We start from the raw sequence: 16,557 nt of genomic DNA on the forward strand, positions 1-16,557 counted from the left end.
GTTTTTGTTAAGATCTGCAAGGAGTGGCTTTTCAAGTTGACGAAAACATAAATCAGTATAAGCTATAGCTCTGCGAGTTATGTGTCACTTTGGTTCTTTTGTGGAACTTCTCATTTCTGATTCGTTCACGAAGGGAGACTCCGAGCATAGTACGCTCCATCGCCCTTTGGAATTTGCCAAGTTGGCTATTATTTATTTCAAACTAGCTGGCCCGGCGAACTTTGTTCCGCCTTAATGGCAATAAATAAGCAGACTTTTTTTTAATTTCGAACGGGATAAAAGTCCGGGAGTAAAAGATCCTATGTCCTTCTCCTGGCTCTAAACTACCTCCCTGACAATTTTCAGCTAAATCGGTTCAGCCGTTCTTGAGTTATAAGCGAAGTAACTAACACGACTTTCTTTTATATATATAGATATCACCCTTTTCCAGGCACATACACCCTCCTAGAGACTGATGGCACAAAACGCGTGGTGGAATACGAAGCCGACGACAAGAACGGATTCAACGCGATAGTGCACAAGATCGGCACCCCCAAGGAACACGAGGAGTACAAACCCCAGAAGCACTACGAGGAGTACAAACCTCAAAAGCACTTTGAGGAGTACAAGCCCCAGTACCACGAGTTCAATAACTTTGAGGATGGGTTCGTGCCGGTTGCTGGAGGATTCGAACATTAATAAAAGTAAATAAATTATAGGATGAAATCTTTTGAGTCTGAAAGAGGTCTACTATGGAACGATTATGTGAAAATAATTTTAGGAGTCATATGATTTTATCATGATTACTTCATAGGTTACAGTCATTTGATTGCAATAGACAGCACTTATTTTATAGCTAAAATTGTAGCATCTTATAATGCAAGTACCTACATAAGCGCTATTTTACAACGAAAATGTCGTCTGTACCAAATGACCTAAATTTCGTATCATAGTGTGTGCTTTCAGACTGAAAAGATTTTCGCACTTGACATACCTAGACTGTTAAAAAATAAGCCCATACATAATACAAACGTTTCTATTACAAATAATTTATTAACAAACTGTATTATTTATAAAGGACATACCTAATTGCGATGTGCATTTATCGGAACACTGAAATTTTCATTCAAATTACTTGTAAACGTATGGGCTCTATTGTTGAAATTTTATAGATAAGCTTTAATAGTTGTACTTATTTGAATGTTTTTATCTTTTCGAATGATAAAAGTGTGCTTTAGCTTTTAAATAAAATCAAGGAGAAACAATTTAGAAACGATTTCAGTGGAAAAATCGAAGTACTTACTCTCTCGAATGATGTACGAATAAAAGCTTTTAAAAGAAGCTGTATTGTATGTAATTTGCTTAAGACTGCTGTTGTTACTGTTTTCATGTTTTAATTAGTGTTTAAGCGTTGTACAAAACTCTTACGATTTGAATAAATCTTGAAAAATTTCGCATTTGTTTATTTCACATATCAAATATTCAGCGTCAAATATTTCGTGACACCCAAAGTAGCCAAAAAGTTCACAACACGTCTTTGTTACAATTGGAATAAAGTTGGGTTGTCAACATTTTGGTCACTTTGGGTGTCACAAACTATTTGACGCTGACTGTACCTTTGGGCCAGTGCATCTTCAGACAACCTAACAGACTACATTTTCATTGCATAATAGCCCCCTATCCCAATTACATAGACATTTTCACGAATTCTTGCATTCAAAATCAAAATCAAAAATATTTATTCAGCTTAGACCACAAGTGGCACTTATGAACGTCAAAATTTAAATATAAAAAAAAGAAAAGGTAGCCCTTATGGGGCACTTTACATGTCTCCTTATCTTTTGGGCCCTACCAGCGCTTCGAGACAAACATAATATGGCAAGTGCTGAGAAGAAACGCCGGAACAAACTCAGTCACCACTTATTGGCAAATCTTCAGCAGTTAGTCAAGACTTCACACTTTTGTTGCAACATAGCCCTTATTCCAGCTACATAGAGTCGTCCTACCTCTGCGCCAGCGCAAGCTTGAGGCGGTCGTTTTCGCAGCGTAGTTGACAATCAAATAGGCTACTAGTTCGTTATCACAGCCCCTACCTCACTGCATAGTCTTTCTACTTCTGCGCCAGCGCACAACCTTGCGCAGCAACTTTACAAATTCATTTAATTCCAAAATAGCCTCTATTCCAACTAGATAGAGTCCACCTACCTTGGCACAAAAATGGTCGCTTGCCTCTCTAACTGACGTAACTGACATTTAGAAAAAATTTTCAGGCGATTAGACAGATCGATTCGTCTTGCGAAATTGATTAAGATGGTGTAGATAACTCAGTTTCGAAAAAAAATTCAGATACGTCAGTTAGAGAGGCAAGCGACGAAATATGCATGTAGGTATAGTTTTAAGTCCAAATGTTTCTTTTTAATTTTCTTTTTGTGTCAAATAAAGTTTTTCTTATCTTATCTTATCTTACCATTGCGCCAGCGCAAGCTTCAAGCGGTCGTTTTCGTATCGCAGCTGATGGTCGGGCCCCTCGGGCGGAGCCTCGATGGGCGCTAACGACAAATTCGTAGCAAATATGCCACTATTCCCGCTGCATAGAGTCGTCTCCGTAGCTTTTCTCCGACTATAAGCTCGTTGTAAAATAGCCCCTATACCAGCTACATAGAGTAGTCTTACCTTTGCGCCAGCGCAAGCTTCAAACGGTCGTTTTCGTAGCGTAGCTGATGGTCGGGCCCCTCGGGCGGAGCTTCGATGGGCGCTAACGACAAATTCGTTGCAAATATGCCACTATTCCCGCTGCATCTCTATGCATCGTCTCCGTAGCTTTTCTCCGACTATAAGCTCGTTGAAAAATAGCCCCTAAACCAGCTACATAGAGCAGTCTTACCTTTGCGCCAGCGCAAGCTTCAAACGGTCGTTTTCGTAGCGTAATTGGTGGTCGGGCCCCTCGGGCGGAGCTTCGATGGGCGCCGCCACCGACGCCAGCGGCCCGCGCGGCGCCCGGCCTACGGTCGCGTAGCCGCCCTACACAAACATAATCAGAATTAGTGATATAGTGACTACATTATTTTGAACTTTACTGACTTGTATTAAGGTCCAAAATTTCCAAAAACAATTATTAGGAGAAAAAGCAAATGACGCATTATTTCGGAATGAGGGTGTTCGCGATTGAAAAATCCGCCAGATGGCATTACGTAGACGGGAGGTCCAAATGCTGCATGACTGGTGGATTTTGACATGACATTGACAGATATGTCAAAATCCACCAATCATGCAGCATTTGTATACTCGACAGATAGTTGATAAATCAATTGTTTCGCATTTTGTCACTTTGGCAACTTCATTGTTATGTTATCCAACATTCTGTGCATGTCGTGGCAACGTTTAATGAGGGTTTTCGCGATTGAAAAATCAGCCAGATGGCGAGACGTGGATGTAGGGTCTGACTGCTGCGTGATTGGTGGATTTTGACATCTGTCAATGTCATGTCAAAAATAACCAATCATGCAGCATTTGGACCTCGCGTCTACGTATTGCCATCTGGCGGATTTTTCAATCGCGAAAACCCTCATTGTTTCGCATTCTGTCACTTTGGGAACTTCATTGTTTTGTTATCCAACATTCTGTGCATGTCGTGGCAACCTTTACTTAAGGCAACACCTTAGCATAATTTATTTATAAGGGAACTGTGAATGTATGGTGTATGTTTTGTTGGTCCTTAAATAAATTAAAATTAATAGGTTGGAGGAGGCCTTTGCCAATTGGCAAACGGACATACAGAAAATAAAGAAGCACGAAATATATAAATGAATAAAATTGTTTAAAAAACACATTACTTAATAGTGTGATGATAAATGTACAGTATACTGTTGTCCGAATAAAAGGCTTAATTATTATAAATAAATTAATAAATTATCATCAGGTCATTTCAGTCTCCACTGGCAGGGCCTCGACCCTCTTCATTTGCCAGAGACAAATGGTGAATTTAGCCAAGACTCTATACACTGGCCAAATGAAAATTAACGGTGTACAGCAGTCTAATACAGAAAATGTATATGTAAATGTATGCATCTAAATGTTATATGCTGAATAAAGATATTATATTCTAAAATAAGTACCTGCAACGTCGATGAAACCGAATGCGCTCTTTGGTGTACCATCATTTCGTCGTTATCTGTTTTGACCTGGAACAAAATAACATTATTAATGTTGTGGACTTCTAAAGGGACATGTGTCATACCTCGTTGTGGATCATACCTGTGCGGGCGTCTGTCCACCTTGTCTCGATGTATCGTATCCCTGCGGACAATAGGGAATATACAAGGTATTTTATTTCTCACATTTCAGTAGCCTTAGCATTATCAAAACAATCAGTGCTTTTCTTTAACAAAAGTACAAAACTTTCAAAAGATACTTATGATATAGATAAAGCCCGGTCTGTGAGCACGTAGAATTTTGTCCAATGACCCCAAGCTACCCATCCTTATCGGTCACGCGTAATTATATTGCTGTCGCGACTGTGCGACGGGAGCCCGCAGTGAGTGTGCGACCGCGACAGCAATATAATTACGCGCGAGCGATAAGGATGGGTAGCTTGGGGTCATTGGACAAAATTCTACGTGCTCGCAGACCAGACCATAGACGTTAGAAATCTCATGACGTCTTTGGTCATGTTAGAACGACACGCAAAGTCCTATACAAGTTACTATGGGCGGGTGACATTTGACGTCACGCTCAGCTTCTTTTCATACAAAGTTTAAACACTTGTAACTTTTTGTTTCCAGTCCGATTTCAATCCTACTAGTTTCTCAGAAATTCTATGATGTAACTAATACATACAAAAAACGAAATACATAATTTATGAACTTTTAAAATCGATGCATATTCCCTATTAAATACACTTGTGCAGCTCCATCTTATCTGTGCGGACAGCTACACATCTGTATAGCTATGTTATTACTATAAAGTACCTGTGTGAACAGCCAGATACCTGTATCATGTATAAAGACATCTGTGAAGGAAGACAGATGCCAATGTATTTGTAAGTGTGCGAGCGAGACAGCGACGGCTCATCGGGCCGGCACCTGTGCAGACAGTTACAGACCCGTGTCGCTTTTATGTGCCTGTGCAACCAGCGACAGACTGTGCTGTGTACCTATGCCGGTGAGGCAGCGACGTTCGTCAGGTTGGCACCTTTGGCGACAGCTACAGATCTGTGTCGCTATTATGTACCTGTGCAGCCAAACAGACCTGTCGTCGCCATTATGTTCATATGCATCCAGCTACAGACTGTTCGTCGACTGTGCTGTGAACCTGTGCGAGCGCCACTAACGGTCCAATGACAGTTTAACTTTCCCCCGGGACAAACTTGGCCTTCACTGGTTGGGTTGTTATTGGCGGTCAAGCTTTAGATCCTGGCTACGCAGGAGTTGCAGCGGTGGAAACGTGAAGTGGGAACAGTCCTGTGCAGCCAGCCACAGACCTGTGTCGCTATTATGTACCTGTGCAGCCATCTACAGACCTGTGTCGCTATTATGTACCTACGCAGCCAGCTACAGACTGTATGTCGACTGTGCTGTGTACCTATGCGCATGAGACAGCTAGGTCTCGTCGGACTGGCACCTGTGTAGGCAGCCACAGACCTGTATTGCTATAAGTACCTGTGCAGCCAGCTACGGACTTGTGCGGGCGAGACGGCAGGCGGCTCGTCGGGCTGGCACCTGTGCAGACAGCCACAGACCTGTGTCGCTATTATGTACCTGTGCAGCCAACTACAGACCTTTTTTTTATGCTGGACAAGGCAGGTATTTGACCGCAATCGCACCTGGTGTTAAGTGAGATGCAGTCTAGGACGGTACATATCTGCCCTGTAAGTCCTATTATGTATTATGTACCTGTGCAACCACCTACAGACTGTTTACCTGTGCGGGCGAGACGGCGGGCGGCTCGTCGGGCTGGCAACTGTGCAGCCAGTCACAGACCTGTGTTGCTATATGTACCTGTGCAGCCAGCTACAGACCTGTGTCGCTAAATGTACCTGTGTAGCCAGCTATAGACCTGTGTAGGCGAGACGGCGGGCGACTCGTCGGGCTGGCAACTGTGCAGCCAGCCACAGACCTGTGTTGCTATATGTACCTGTGCAGCCAGCTACAGACCTGTGTCGCTAAATGTACCTGTGTAGCCAGCTATAGACCTGTGTAGGCGAGACGGCGGGCGACTCGTCGGGCTGGCAACTGTGCAGCCAGCCACAGACCTGTGTTGCTATATGTACCTGTGCAGCCAGCTACAGACCTGTGTCGCTAAATGTACCTGTGTAGCCAGCTATAGACCTGTGTAGGCGAGACGGCGGGCGACTCGTCGGGCTGGCAACTGTGCAGCCAGCCACAGACCTGTGTTGCTATATGTACCTGTGCAGCCAGCTACAGACCTGTGTCGCTAAATGTACCTGTGTAGCCAGCTATAGACCTGTGTAGGCGAGACGGCGGGCGACTCGTCGGGCTGGCAACTGTGCAGCCAGCCACAGACCTGTGTTGCTATATGTACCTGTGCAGCCAGCTACAGACCTGTGTTGCTATTATGTACCTGTGCAACCAGCCACAGACCTGTGTCTCTATTATGTACCTGTGCTGCCAGCTACAGACCTGTGTCGCTTGTACCTGTGCAGCGAACTATAGACCAGTGTCGCTTGTACCTGTGCAGCGAACTATAGACCTGTGTCGTTATATGTACCTGTGCAGCCAACTACAGACCTGTGCGGGCGAGACGGCGGGCGGCTCGTCAGGTCGGCACCTGTGCACAGCTGTGGCTGTGCAGCCAACTACAGACCTGGGTCGCTATTGTGTACCTGTGCAGCTACGGACCTGTGCGGGCGAGACGGCGGGCGGCTCGTCGGGCTGGCGGCGGCGCTGTTGCCGTTGGTGCCGCTCCCGGCGCCGGGCCAGCTGTGCTGTGTACCTGTGCAGCTACGGACCTGTGCAGCTACGGACCTGTGCGGGCGAGACGGCGGGCGGCTCGTCGGGCTGGCGGCGGCGCTGTTGCCGTTGGTGCCGCTCCCGGCGCCGGGCCAGCTGTGCTGTGTACCTGTGCAGCTACGGACCTGTGCGGGCGAGACGGCAGGCGGCTCGTCGGGCTGGCAACTGTGCAGCCAGCCACAGACCTGTGTCGCTATTAAGTACCTTTGCAGCTAGCTACAGACCTGTGTCGCTATTATGTACCTGTGCAGCCATCTACAGACCTGTGTCGCTATTATGTACCTGTGCAGCCAGCTACAGACCTGTGTCGTTATATGTACCTGTGCAGCCAGCTACGGACCTGTGTCGCTTGTACCTGTGCAGCGAACTATAGACCTGTGTCGTTATATGTACCTGTGCAGCCAACTACAGAGCTGTGCGGGCGAGACGGCGGGCGGCTCTTCGGGCTGGCAACTGTGCAGCCAGCCACAGACCTGTGTTGCTATATGTACCTGTGCAGCCAGCTACAGACCTGTGTTGCTATTATGTACCTGTGCAACCAGCCACAGACCTGTGTCTCTATTATGTACCTGTGCAGCCAGCTTCAGACCTGTGTCGCTTGTACCTGTGCAGCGAACTATAGACCAGTGTCGCTTGTACCTGTGCAGCGAACTATAGACCTGTGTCGTTATATGTACCTGTGCAGCCAGCTACAGACCTGTGTGGCTATCATGTACCTGTGCAGCTAGCTACAGACCTATGTCGCTATATGTACCTGTGCAGCGAACTATAGACCTGTGTAGTTATATGTACCTGTGCAGCCAACTACAGACCTGTGCGGGCGAGACGGCGGGCGGCTCGTCGGGCTGCGCGCGCGCGGCGAGCAGCGGGCTGGCGGTGGCGCTGGCGACCGGCGTGGCGGCGCCGCTGTTGCCGTTGGTGACGCTCTTGGCGGCGCCGGAGCATTGCTGCGCTTGGATCGCCTCTTTGACTTCTTGGAACTTCTCGATGAACTGGGGACAGGTGGAACGACGGTTAGTCATCATCGTCATTTAGGTCATTTTAGTCTAGGTCAGGGGTCGGCAACCTGCGGCCCGCGAGCCACATGCGGCTCTTTGGATGTGAGGCTGCGGCTCTTTAGTTCCATTCTCAAATATTATTTATTTTATAAAAAAAAAATGTTCTGAAACGATTAACGAGGTTTAGGCATTCTCTCAGCTACTTATACTCTCTTTTCACCGCAGCAGTTTGCTCAATTGTTTGTTGTTGAAGTTCCTACAAGTTAGTGTTGTAAGTAAGTAAATGTTTAATTGTTTTCATTTTTATCTTATTAACATAAGAAGCGTTTATTTGCCAGAATACAGGAACATTTTCAACAGAAAATTTTTTAGTTCAAGTATTCAACCTGCATGCAGGTGTACAAATACATTTTGTCAAGAATAAATAGATATTTTTCCTATGAATAAATAGATTACTTTTTTATCAACAAACTTTATGAAAGTATAGAAGCTATTTATTGTTGGCAAGAAAAAAAATTGTGGCTCTTTAAAAACTTGAAATTTTGTAAATAGTAATTTTTTACTCTTTGGGATTGGATGTGTATAAGTGGAAATTGTCGCATCTTTGTCAGATCATTTTGTGTCTCCTTTTGTAAGAGCACGACACTCTAATTTACAGAAGGAAAATGAAGGATTTGACCAAAACTCTTCACATTATCGACTGTCCAGACGGGTTCAGGCTTGATATTAGCTGCTGCTGATGCTCAATTTTTCACGCCATTGCGTACACTCTACACTTAAAGTTTTTATGACAAAACCTTAACAAAGTAGTATTAGATTAATCTTACCTTCCCAAGCTCAGCCTCGGACGCGAACCCGAGCCCGTAGACCGTGTTGGCTCTGACGTCGCTCCACTGCCCGAACTTCTGGGAGGTCTTCGTGAACGTCATGTTCGCCGTTATGGTGCTGTTGATCACCGCCTGCCGACAAATAGGACAGAATAGAATAATAATAATAGAAAAAAATGAGGAGGAAGTTTGTCTAGCGGTGGACGTAATTGGCTGTAACGAATGAATGAACGAAGATTATAATATTTTACTTGTGGTGGATCTGTCACCGTAAAATTGTGATTTCCGTCAGATTATAATCTGACGTAGTTAAATTTCAATTTAACCTAACCTAACCCACTGTTAGTTTACAATCTGACGCATTATATTATAAACTGACTGAGTTCACAATTTCACGTTGACATATCCATTTGGAGCATGATGAAAGAATTAAATGTGGTGTGTGGATTTAGTAGTCAACGATTGATAAGTTTAGCTAGCCTAGGATGCGCGCCAATGAATGGATCAGCGATCGATTTTAGACGATAAGCCAATACATTTATCGCCTATAATCGACTATAAGATATCGTGCCGTGCATCCCAGGCCGGGTATCATATAAGTAAACGCTATGTTTGTATTGTTCGGGGATCGAACCCGTAACTTATGGCACAGTTGAATCACTGTACCAGGCAGCGAAAATGGTCGCTTCGTTTCTTACAAAAAGTTAATGTTTCTAAGATACGATTTCTCAATAAGATCTATACAATACTTCATTTCTTAGTAATACGAATGAAGGCAACAGTTATTATTTTATTATAAGTATGTAAGTAACATTGTAAACCTCATTTAATAATAATGATACAAAACAAGTCTTCTGTGACCGAAATTCACGCGAACTCAATGTTTTATTGTTTCGTACAATGTTAACCACAATAGTCCCCATTTCACACAATTCCAAACAAAAACTCACAGGAAATATTGCGTATTTTACGTTTCTAAAGTGTTGAAACGGTAATGTACTCTATTAACTGCTTCCCAGCTCATGAGTCATACATAATGTACATGTTTCGCACTACACCAATCCTCTTAGTTGCTTACCTGCTTGCGTTATGTATGAACTGTCTGCGAGTTGACATATAATCTAAAATGTAAGACGATAATATGTTGGACCTCTGTGTTTTGGGAATTGGACAGTTACATAAGAATACGCTCCATTCTTTTTTAGTACTTAGCAACTTTCCTTCCAGTTTCCACGATGACGCGATCGCGAATTTGAAACTACTAAATGAATTAGGGGTCTGGAGAAAGTTACTTTGTCTAATGGGTCTGGAGAAATAGAGAGCGGGAAACACAAATTGATAAATCTTGTTCCCACTAGGTTAATTTCAGTTTAGTTAAGACGTTGCAGAGTAGACTGACAATGGTCACCGAGCTTTATACGCCACGTCTCAGCACCATCCACCATGTTTTCACGTGTAAGAGATGTGACAAGGAGGATATTGTGGGAGCACGACCCTCTATAATTTACTAGAGGCAAATGGAAGACTTGGCCAAAACCTCCCGGCCAGCCCTATTCTGCTCTGCCGGTACCTTAAAGCGAAAATGACCTACATAGCGAACAGTTAAAGAGTCTGTATTCGAATAACCTGACCTGAACACAGCGTGCTATGAAGAGCACGGGCTATGTGGTGTTTCTTTGCGAGATAGAATCAGAAATGAGGAGATCCATAAACGAACTAAAGTCGCTGACATAGCCCGACGGATCAGCAAGCTGAAGTGGCAGTGAGCAGGGCACATAGTACGCAGAACTGACGCCGATGGGGCAGCAAGGTTCTGGAGTGGAGGTCACGTACCGGACAGCGTAGCGTAGGACGTCCACCCACAAAGAGGACTGACGAGAAAGGGGCTGGATGTTGGCCGCTATTAAACAATAATTGGAGGAGGCTTATGTTCAGCAGTGGACGTCCTATGGCTAAAATGATGATTGGCCTGACCTTGGTGCCCTCGACGCTGATGATGCGGTACAGATTACGCGACGAGTCGTAGAAGAAGGACACGGACACGGCGGCCGAGCTGGCCGACATCCACGAACGCTTCGTCTTCGGGTCTATGTGGAACACGTGCGCCTTGCACGTGAAGATCGGCTGCTCCCTGGAAATGAAGCTCATGTTATAGATCGTTTCATCCACGAAGACGCGCCCCACTATTCTTCAGCTAATGTTTGAATGTTATCGGTACACGCTAAATTATCCATGCCATTGCACACGCATACTACAATAATGACGCTCGGATTACTCGGATCAAGCTCCCCGCAGCCCGCGCTTCCCTCGACCAAAAATTGGTGCGGCGCGTCTTCGTGGATGAAACGATCTATAAATGGTTTCTTCTATTTTGGGTACTAAACTATACTGAGACTTCATACACAAGTCCAAAAGGCCTGGCTTGCACTAAAGCGAGGAGAGCAGATGACATGTTTGAATAACCATACATGTTCCATTATTTCCACATCACCTCTTTGCTCAGCATCAGTTCAGAAATCAGATTGGTTATACAAACACATATCCTCTCTTCCCCTTCGGTGGAAACCGGGCCTTAGTTTCGCACTATGCTATCAGATTCCGATGCGAATCCGTGAAAATAGTAGTCTTAGAACTATTAACGCACTACGTCCCATATCCGACATTTCTAGTTAGTTTTCTACATCCATATTTNTCGAATCGGTAGGTAACCACAAAATCCTGGGGGGTACCAGGGGGTGCCTTGGGACTTATGCCGGGGGGAGGGGGGGTGATCGCCCCGGGTGCCAACCCATGCTACGCCGCCACTGAGTGGAGGTCACGTACCGGAAAGCGTAGCGTAGGATGTCCACCCACAAAGTGGACTGACGAGAAAGGGGCTGGATGTAGGCCGCTACCAATCGATCATTATGGAAATCATTGGAGGAGATCTATGTTCAGCAGTGGACGTCGTCGCCTGACCTTGGTGCCCTCGACGCTGACGATGCGGTAGAGCTTGCGCGACGAGTCGTAGAAGAAGGACACGGAGACTACGGCCGAGCTACAGCGAAAGCGACCTACATAGCGAACAGTTAGAGTCTGTATTCGCCTGACCTTGGTTCTCTCAAGAGCTGGTCGACACCAAGAGCGCTACAGCGAAAGCGACCTATATGGCATATGATTAGAGTCTGTATTCGCCTGACCTTGGTGCCCTCGACGCTGATAATGCGGAACAGGTTGCGGGACGAGTCGTAGAAGAAGGACACGGAGACGGCGGCCGAGCTACAGCGAAAGCGACCTACATAGCGAACACTTTAGAGTCTGTATTCGCCTGACCTTGGTCCTCTCAAGAGCTGGTCGTCGTAACGAGCGCTACAGCGAAAGCAACCAACGTAGTAAAGACTTAGGGTCTGTATTCGCCTGACCTTGGTAGCCTCGACGCTGATGATGCGGTACAGGTTGCGCGAGGAGTCGTAGAAGATGGACACGGAGACGGCGGCCGAGCTGGCCGACATAACTAATTCACGAGCGCTACAGCAAAAGAGACCATAACAGCGAACACTTAGGATCTGTATTGGCCTGACCTTGGTGCCCTCGACGCTGATGATGCGGTACAGGTTGCGCGACGAGTCGTAGAAGAAGGACACGGACACGGCGGCCGAGCTGGCCGACATCCACGAACGCTTCGTCTTCGGGTCTATGTGGAACACGTGCGCCTTGCACGTGAAGATCGGCTGCTCCCTGGAAATGAAGCTCATGTTATAGATCGTTTCATCCACGAAGACGCGCCCCACTATTCTTCAGCTAATGTTTGAATGTTATCGGTACACGCTAAATTATCCATGCCATGAGTGCACACGTATACTACAATAATGACGCTCGGATTGCTCGGAATAAGCTCCCCGCACCCCGCGCTTCCCTCGACCAAAAATTGGTGCGGCGCGTCTTCGTGGATGAAACGATCTATAATAGATGGTTTTTTTCTATTTTGGGTACTAAGCTATACTGAGACTTCATACACAAGTCCAAAAGGCCTGGCTTGCACTAAAGCGAGGAGAGATTACGTGTTTGATTGAATAACCATGAAGCTTACGTGAGATGGTTTCTTCTATCTTGGGTACCTATACTGAGACTTCATACACAAATCCAAAAGGCCTGGTTTGCAATAAAGCGAGGAGAGCAGATGACGTGTTTGAATAACCATACATGTTCCGTTATTTCCACACCACCTCTTTGCTCAGTACCGAAATCAGATTGGTTATTCAAACACTCATTTATCCTCTCTTCCCCTTCGGTGGAAACCGGGCCTTAGTTTCGCACTACGCTATCAGATTCCGATGCGAATCCGTGAAAATAGTAGTCTTAGAACTATTAACGCACTAGGTCCCATATCCGATATTTCTAGTTAGTTTTCTACATCCATATTTTGGACCTACCTAACCGGACTGTTTGTCCCAGGTATACATAATTGTCAACAACTTCGAGTGTAGTGTCTCCAACCTTCAGAGGAGTGGGTACTACACGGGCATTTGACATAATTTTTGTCTTGTCCATGTTCATTTTAAGACCCACTTGTTGAGAGGCTCTACTGAGGCCATCGAGCATTGTGATTAGGTCCTCCACGGTCTCAGCCATAACTACAATATCGTCCGCGAAACTAGAGAACACTAGGTGGACCGACGATCTGGTGAGGGTCGCGGGAAGTACCTGGATGCAAGCGGCGCAGGACCGGTCTTTGTGGAAATCCTTGGGGGAGGCCTTTGTCCAGCAGTGGACGTCTTTCGGCTGAAACGACGACGACGATCCATATTTTGACGGATTCGTATCGGACGTGGTGCGAAACCGTAGTAAGTATCCAAGGCAATTATGCCTATGAAATTGCCTTTTGCATAGATTGATGTGCCGTGGTCCGTGGCATCCTACGTCACAGCTGTCAATTTGGTAAAATACGTCGCTGCAATCACCACAACACATCGCATATGCTGTATGACACATATTTCACTAAATTACAAGCGTTTTTCACGTTACATTAATTAATCCAATGTGTTATTTTAGCTATTAATTTACTAAATTGTAGGTCAGACCAGAGACAACCAATCATAAAATACACCCATTCCATTTTAATGTCATGGTTATTTTTATTTACGAATTTCGTCTACTGTAAAACTAAGGGAATCTATCTGCCAAACACCTCGCGTAGATAGCGAAAAATATGTACAAAATAGGTAGCTCATTTAGATCGCGACAAATATAACACATATTCAATTTTATATTTTATAAGTTTGAGGGCCAGTGCCCTCCACAGTAAGAGCTCCCTCCATAAGCTACAGTAATTTATTTGCATCCTGACTATGTTTGCTCACCACAGGAAGGATGTTGTTATAGTTAATTTTATAGCACCATTCTATTAGCTGGTCTAACAAACATTATTATGTGAGTATGTTTAGGGAAAACTAGAGACAAAACATACCTATACACATTTTACATTAGAAGTAGGTATGCTTCATGCATACACTTAAACTAATCAAGCTAAAAATACATACAGCCGAGCATATAACCTCCTCCTTTTTTGAAGTCGGTTAAAAATAATCATCTTATAGTGTTGTAAGAAGTGTTATTTTACAACTGACTTAAGGGCTGATTTTTCAATCCATCAGATATCTTATATCTCAAGAATAAAATTGATATTCTGACATTTTTCCCATACAGAAACTGTCAATATGCCAATTTTATTCTTCCGAAGTCATTCAAAGATTGAAAAATCTGTCCTAAAAAGTATATTCAGATATGCCATTATTGCACATTTTTGTTTTAAGTAGTATCACTTCTCAGAAGGAAATCCTTTCAAGATATATTCTCAAATAATACTTTGTACAATTTACATAATTCATAATACAAACAGACGTTACATGTCCAAATGGCATTGTAATTCAATTGATCGCTGAGATCATTCGAACCAATAGGATTACATTACACCGAGAAACCACAATGTGCCGCAATGAACAGTACACTTACATGTTTTCCACATTCTCTTGCATTTTCACTTCCTTTTGAAACTCACTACAATATCAGAATGCGGTCAATTCTATTCTACCGCCATCTAGAACGGTGATATTGGGATTTGAATGGCTTGTATTATTGGCAATTATAAGAATAACGGAATGCAAAACTTATCAAAAGATGTTAAAGATAAGAAATCTTGACAGAAAAACTGATGATGATGAGATAAACCAGACGAATGTTACGAAATATTGCTTGTAGCAAGATAAAACTGACTTTAAGTATCTTTTCTATCTCTTACTCGTTGATAAAAGACTTGTAAAATTGATAGTAATATGGGATAGGAAGAAGATTATAGGATTTGGGTCTCTAAGATATAAATTACTGAATAACAAACATAATAATTGCAGATCTCAGCTACACATTTCAACAAGTACTAAGCAACCTGTACACTGTTTTATCTCACCAACACAATATTAACTGGGCAAGTAAACTATAAACAAGCCAGTCAAACCACGGGCGTGAACTAGCGTTCGCCGCGAAAAAATAAACACGCCAAATTATTCCTTATGGCCAGGTGCAGGTGAGTAGAAAACGTGCGCGAAATTCCAACGCTACTGATTCATGTAACCACCTAAGTTACCGATTCACGCGCTGGAATACCTCGCAAAACTACGGAGCTGGCGCTCAAGCGTAAAAGTACTGCTATTATAAATAGCAACCACGACCCGACGACCTTAACGTGTAAAGGTAAAAGCACTCAATCGTATGCAATCGATGTGCAGACAACCGATTAGGCGTAAATGCAGTAACACTAACGTGAGCACCACGAATCGAAAGGAAATTAATAGTTATTGATTGCGAACATAGACATGCAGCGCCGAAAATTATTTGCGCAAGCTGTCTATTGCAATTCCTGGAAAGGAAACCAGAAATATCCCTTCGCATTGGTAAAATGCATCCCCTCCCTAAAAATAACAAGAACTACGTGAAACACGATTATATTCATTTCGCGAGGGGGTTAGTGTGTGAAAACCGTTTGGACCGATAAATAGAAATATTGTTAAACGAACTTACCCCATGTTTTCTTTTCCTGCTGTCATTTAAACACGATATTTTATAAATTATTCTACTTCATAATTTCCAATTTTTCACTCACGAACTGTCAGATGCGGCGGGTGTACCATAAACTGAAGAGTGATTTAAAAAGTTGCCAGTAGAATCAAAAACTAAAGGACATAATCACATTACGATTTTTTTTTAATCATTATTATAAACAATTAGAATAAAAAATTATAACATAGGCTTCATTTAAAAATCATAAATAGCTGTAAAAGTGTCATATTAATCAAGTTTTTGCTTAATTTTTCTATTCTTTAGTTTATAGTACACACGAATGTGGTGCCATCTCTTGTTAAAGTTTGAAACTAATTAGTTTATCAGCCTGTCAGCTTTGCTATATTCATAATATTTCTATTCCCCGATAGGTGGCACTGCCAGTTTCATCCAAGTCTAATAATTATATTTAGAACCAAGCTCTCCTTATTTTATACGACAACTACGACAAGTGAAGTAAACTAAATTCACTTAAAATTAAACATATTGTTTAATATGAATTCTGCTTTTATCAAAACTCAAACCGACGTTATTACTGAAAGGATAGTTAGGACTCATATTAGGTCCGTTGCATACTTAGTCATGATGAATAGCTTTAAATGAAACTTTACCATTATTTGCTTACAAACTGTAATATTTTATAAACATAAATGCGAAAGTATTATCTATTCTAATTTGAAATTAAAAATACCA

The 16,557-nt window shown here is 43.5% G+C and overlaps 2 protein-coding genes across 2 annotated transcripts; one reads left to right on the top strand and one right to left on the bottom strand.

Annotated features, from left to right (window-relative positions):
- Positions 1–430: 430 nt before the first annotated feature.
- CPR133 (cuticular protein RR-2 motif 133) lies at positions 431–1,432 on the top strand (the record flags this gene model as incomplete). Its single annotated transcript, XM_028301294.1, has 1 exon — positions 431–1,432. A coding segment is annotated over one exon (248 nt), but the record flags the coding sequence as incomplete, so codon positions are not given.
- A 1,010-nt stretch (positions 1,433–2,442) lies between these two features.
- homer (protein) lies at positions 2,443–15,933 on the bottom strand. The gene is made up of 7 exons (XM_028301295.1): positions 15,826–15,933; positions 12,333–12,489; positions 8,773–8,904; positions 7,760–7,939; positions 4,095–4,160; positions 2,864–3,000; positions 2,443–2,599 (listed from the first exon to the last, which is right to left on the bottom strand). Exons 1-7 carry the CDS (start codon positions 15,849–15,851, stop codon positions 2,443–2,445), a joined length of 855 nt encoding a protein of 284 aa, XP_028157096.1. The 5' UTR covers positions 15,852–15,933.
- Between the last annotated feature and the right edge of the window lie 624 nt (positions 15,934–16,557).

The sequence above is a fragment of the Ostrinia furnacalis genome, unplaced genomic scaffold (assembly GCF_004193835.3).
Source record: "Ostrinia furnacalis isolate ACB-3 unplaced genomic scaffold, ASM419383v2 OfSCF0907, whole genome shotgun sequence".
NCBI lineage: Eukaryota > Metazoa > Arthropoda > Insecta > Lepidoptera > Crambidae > Ostrinia > Ostrinia furnacalis.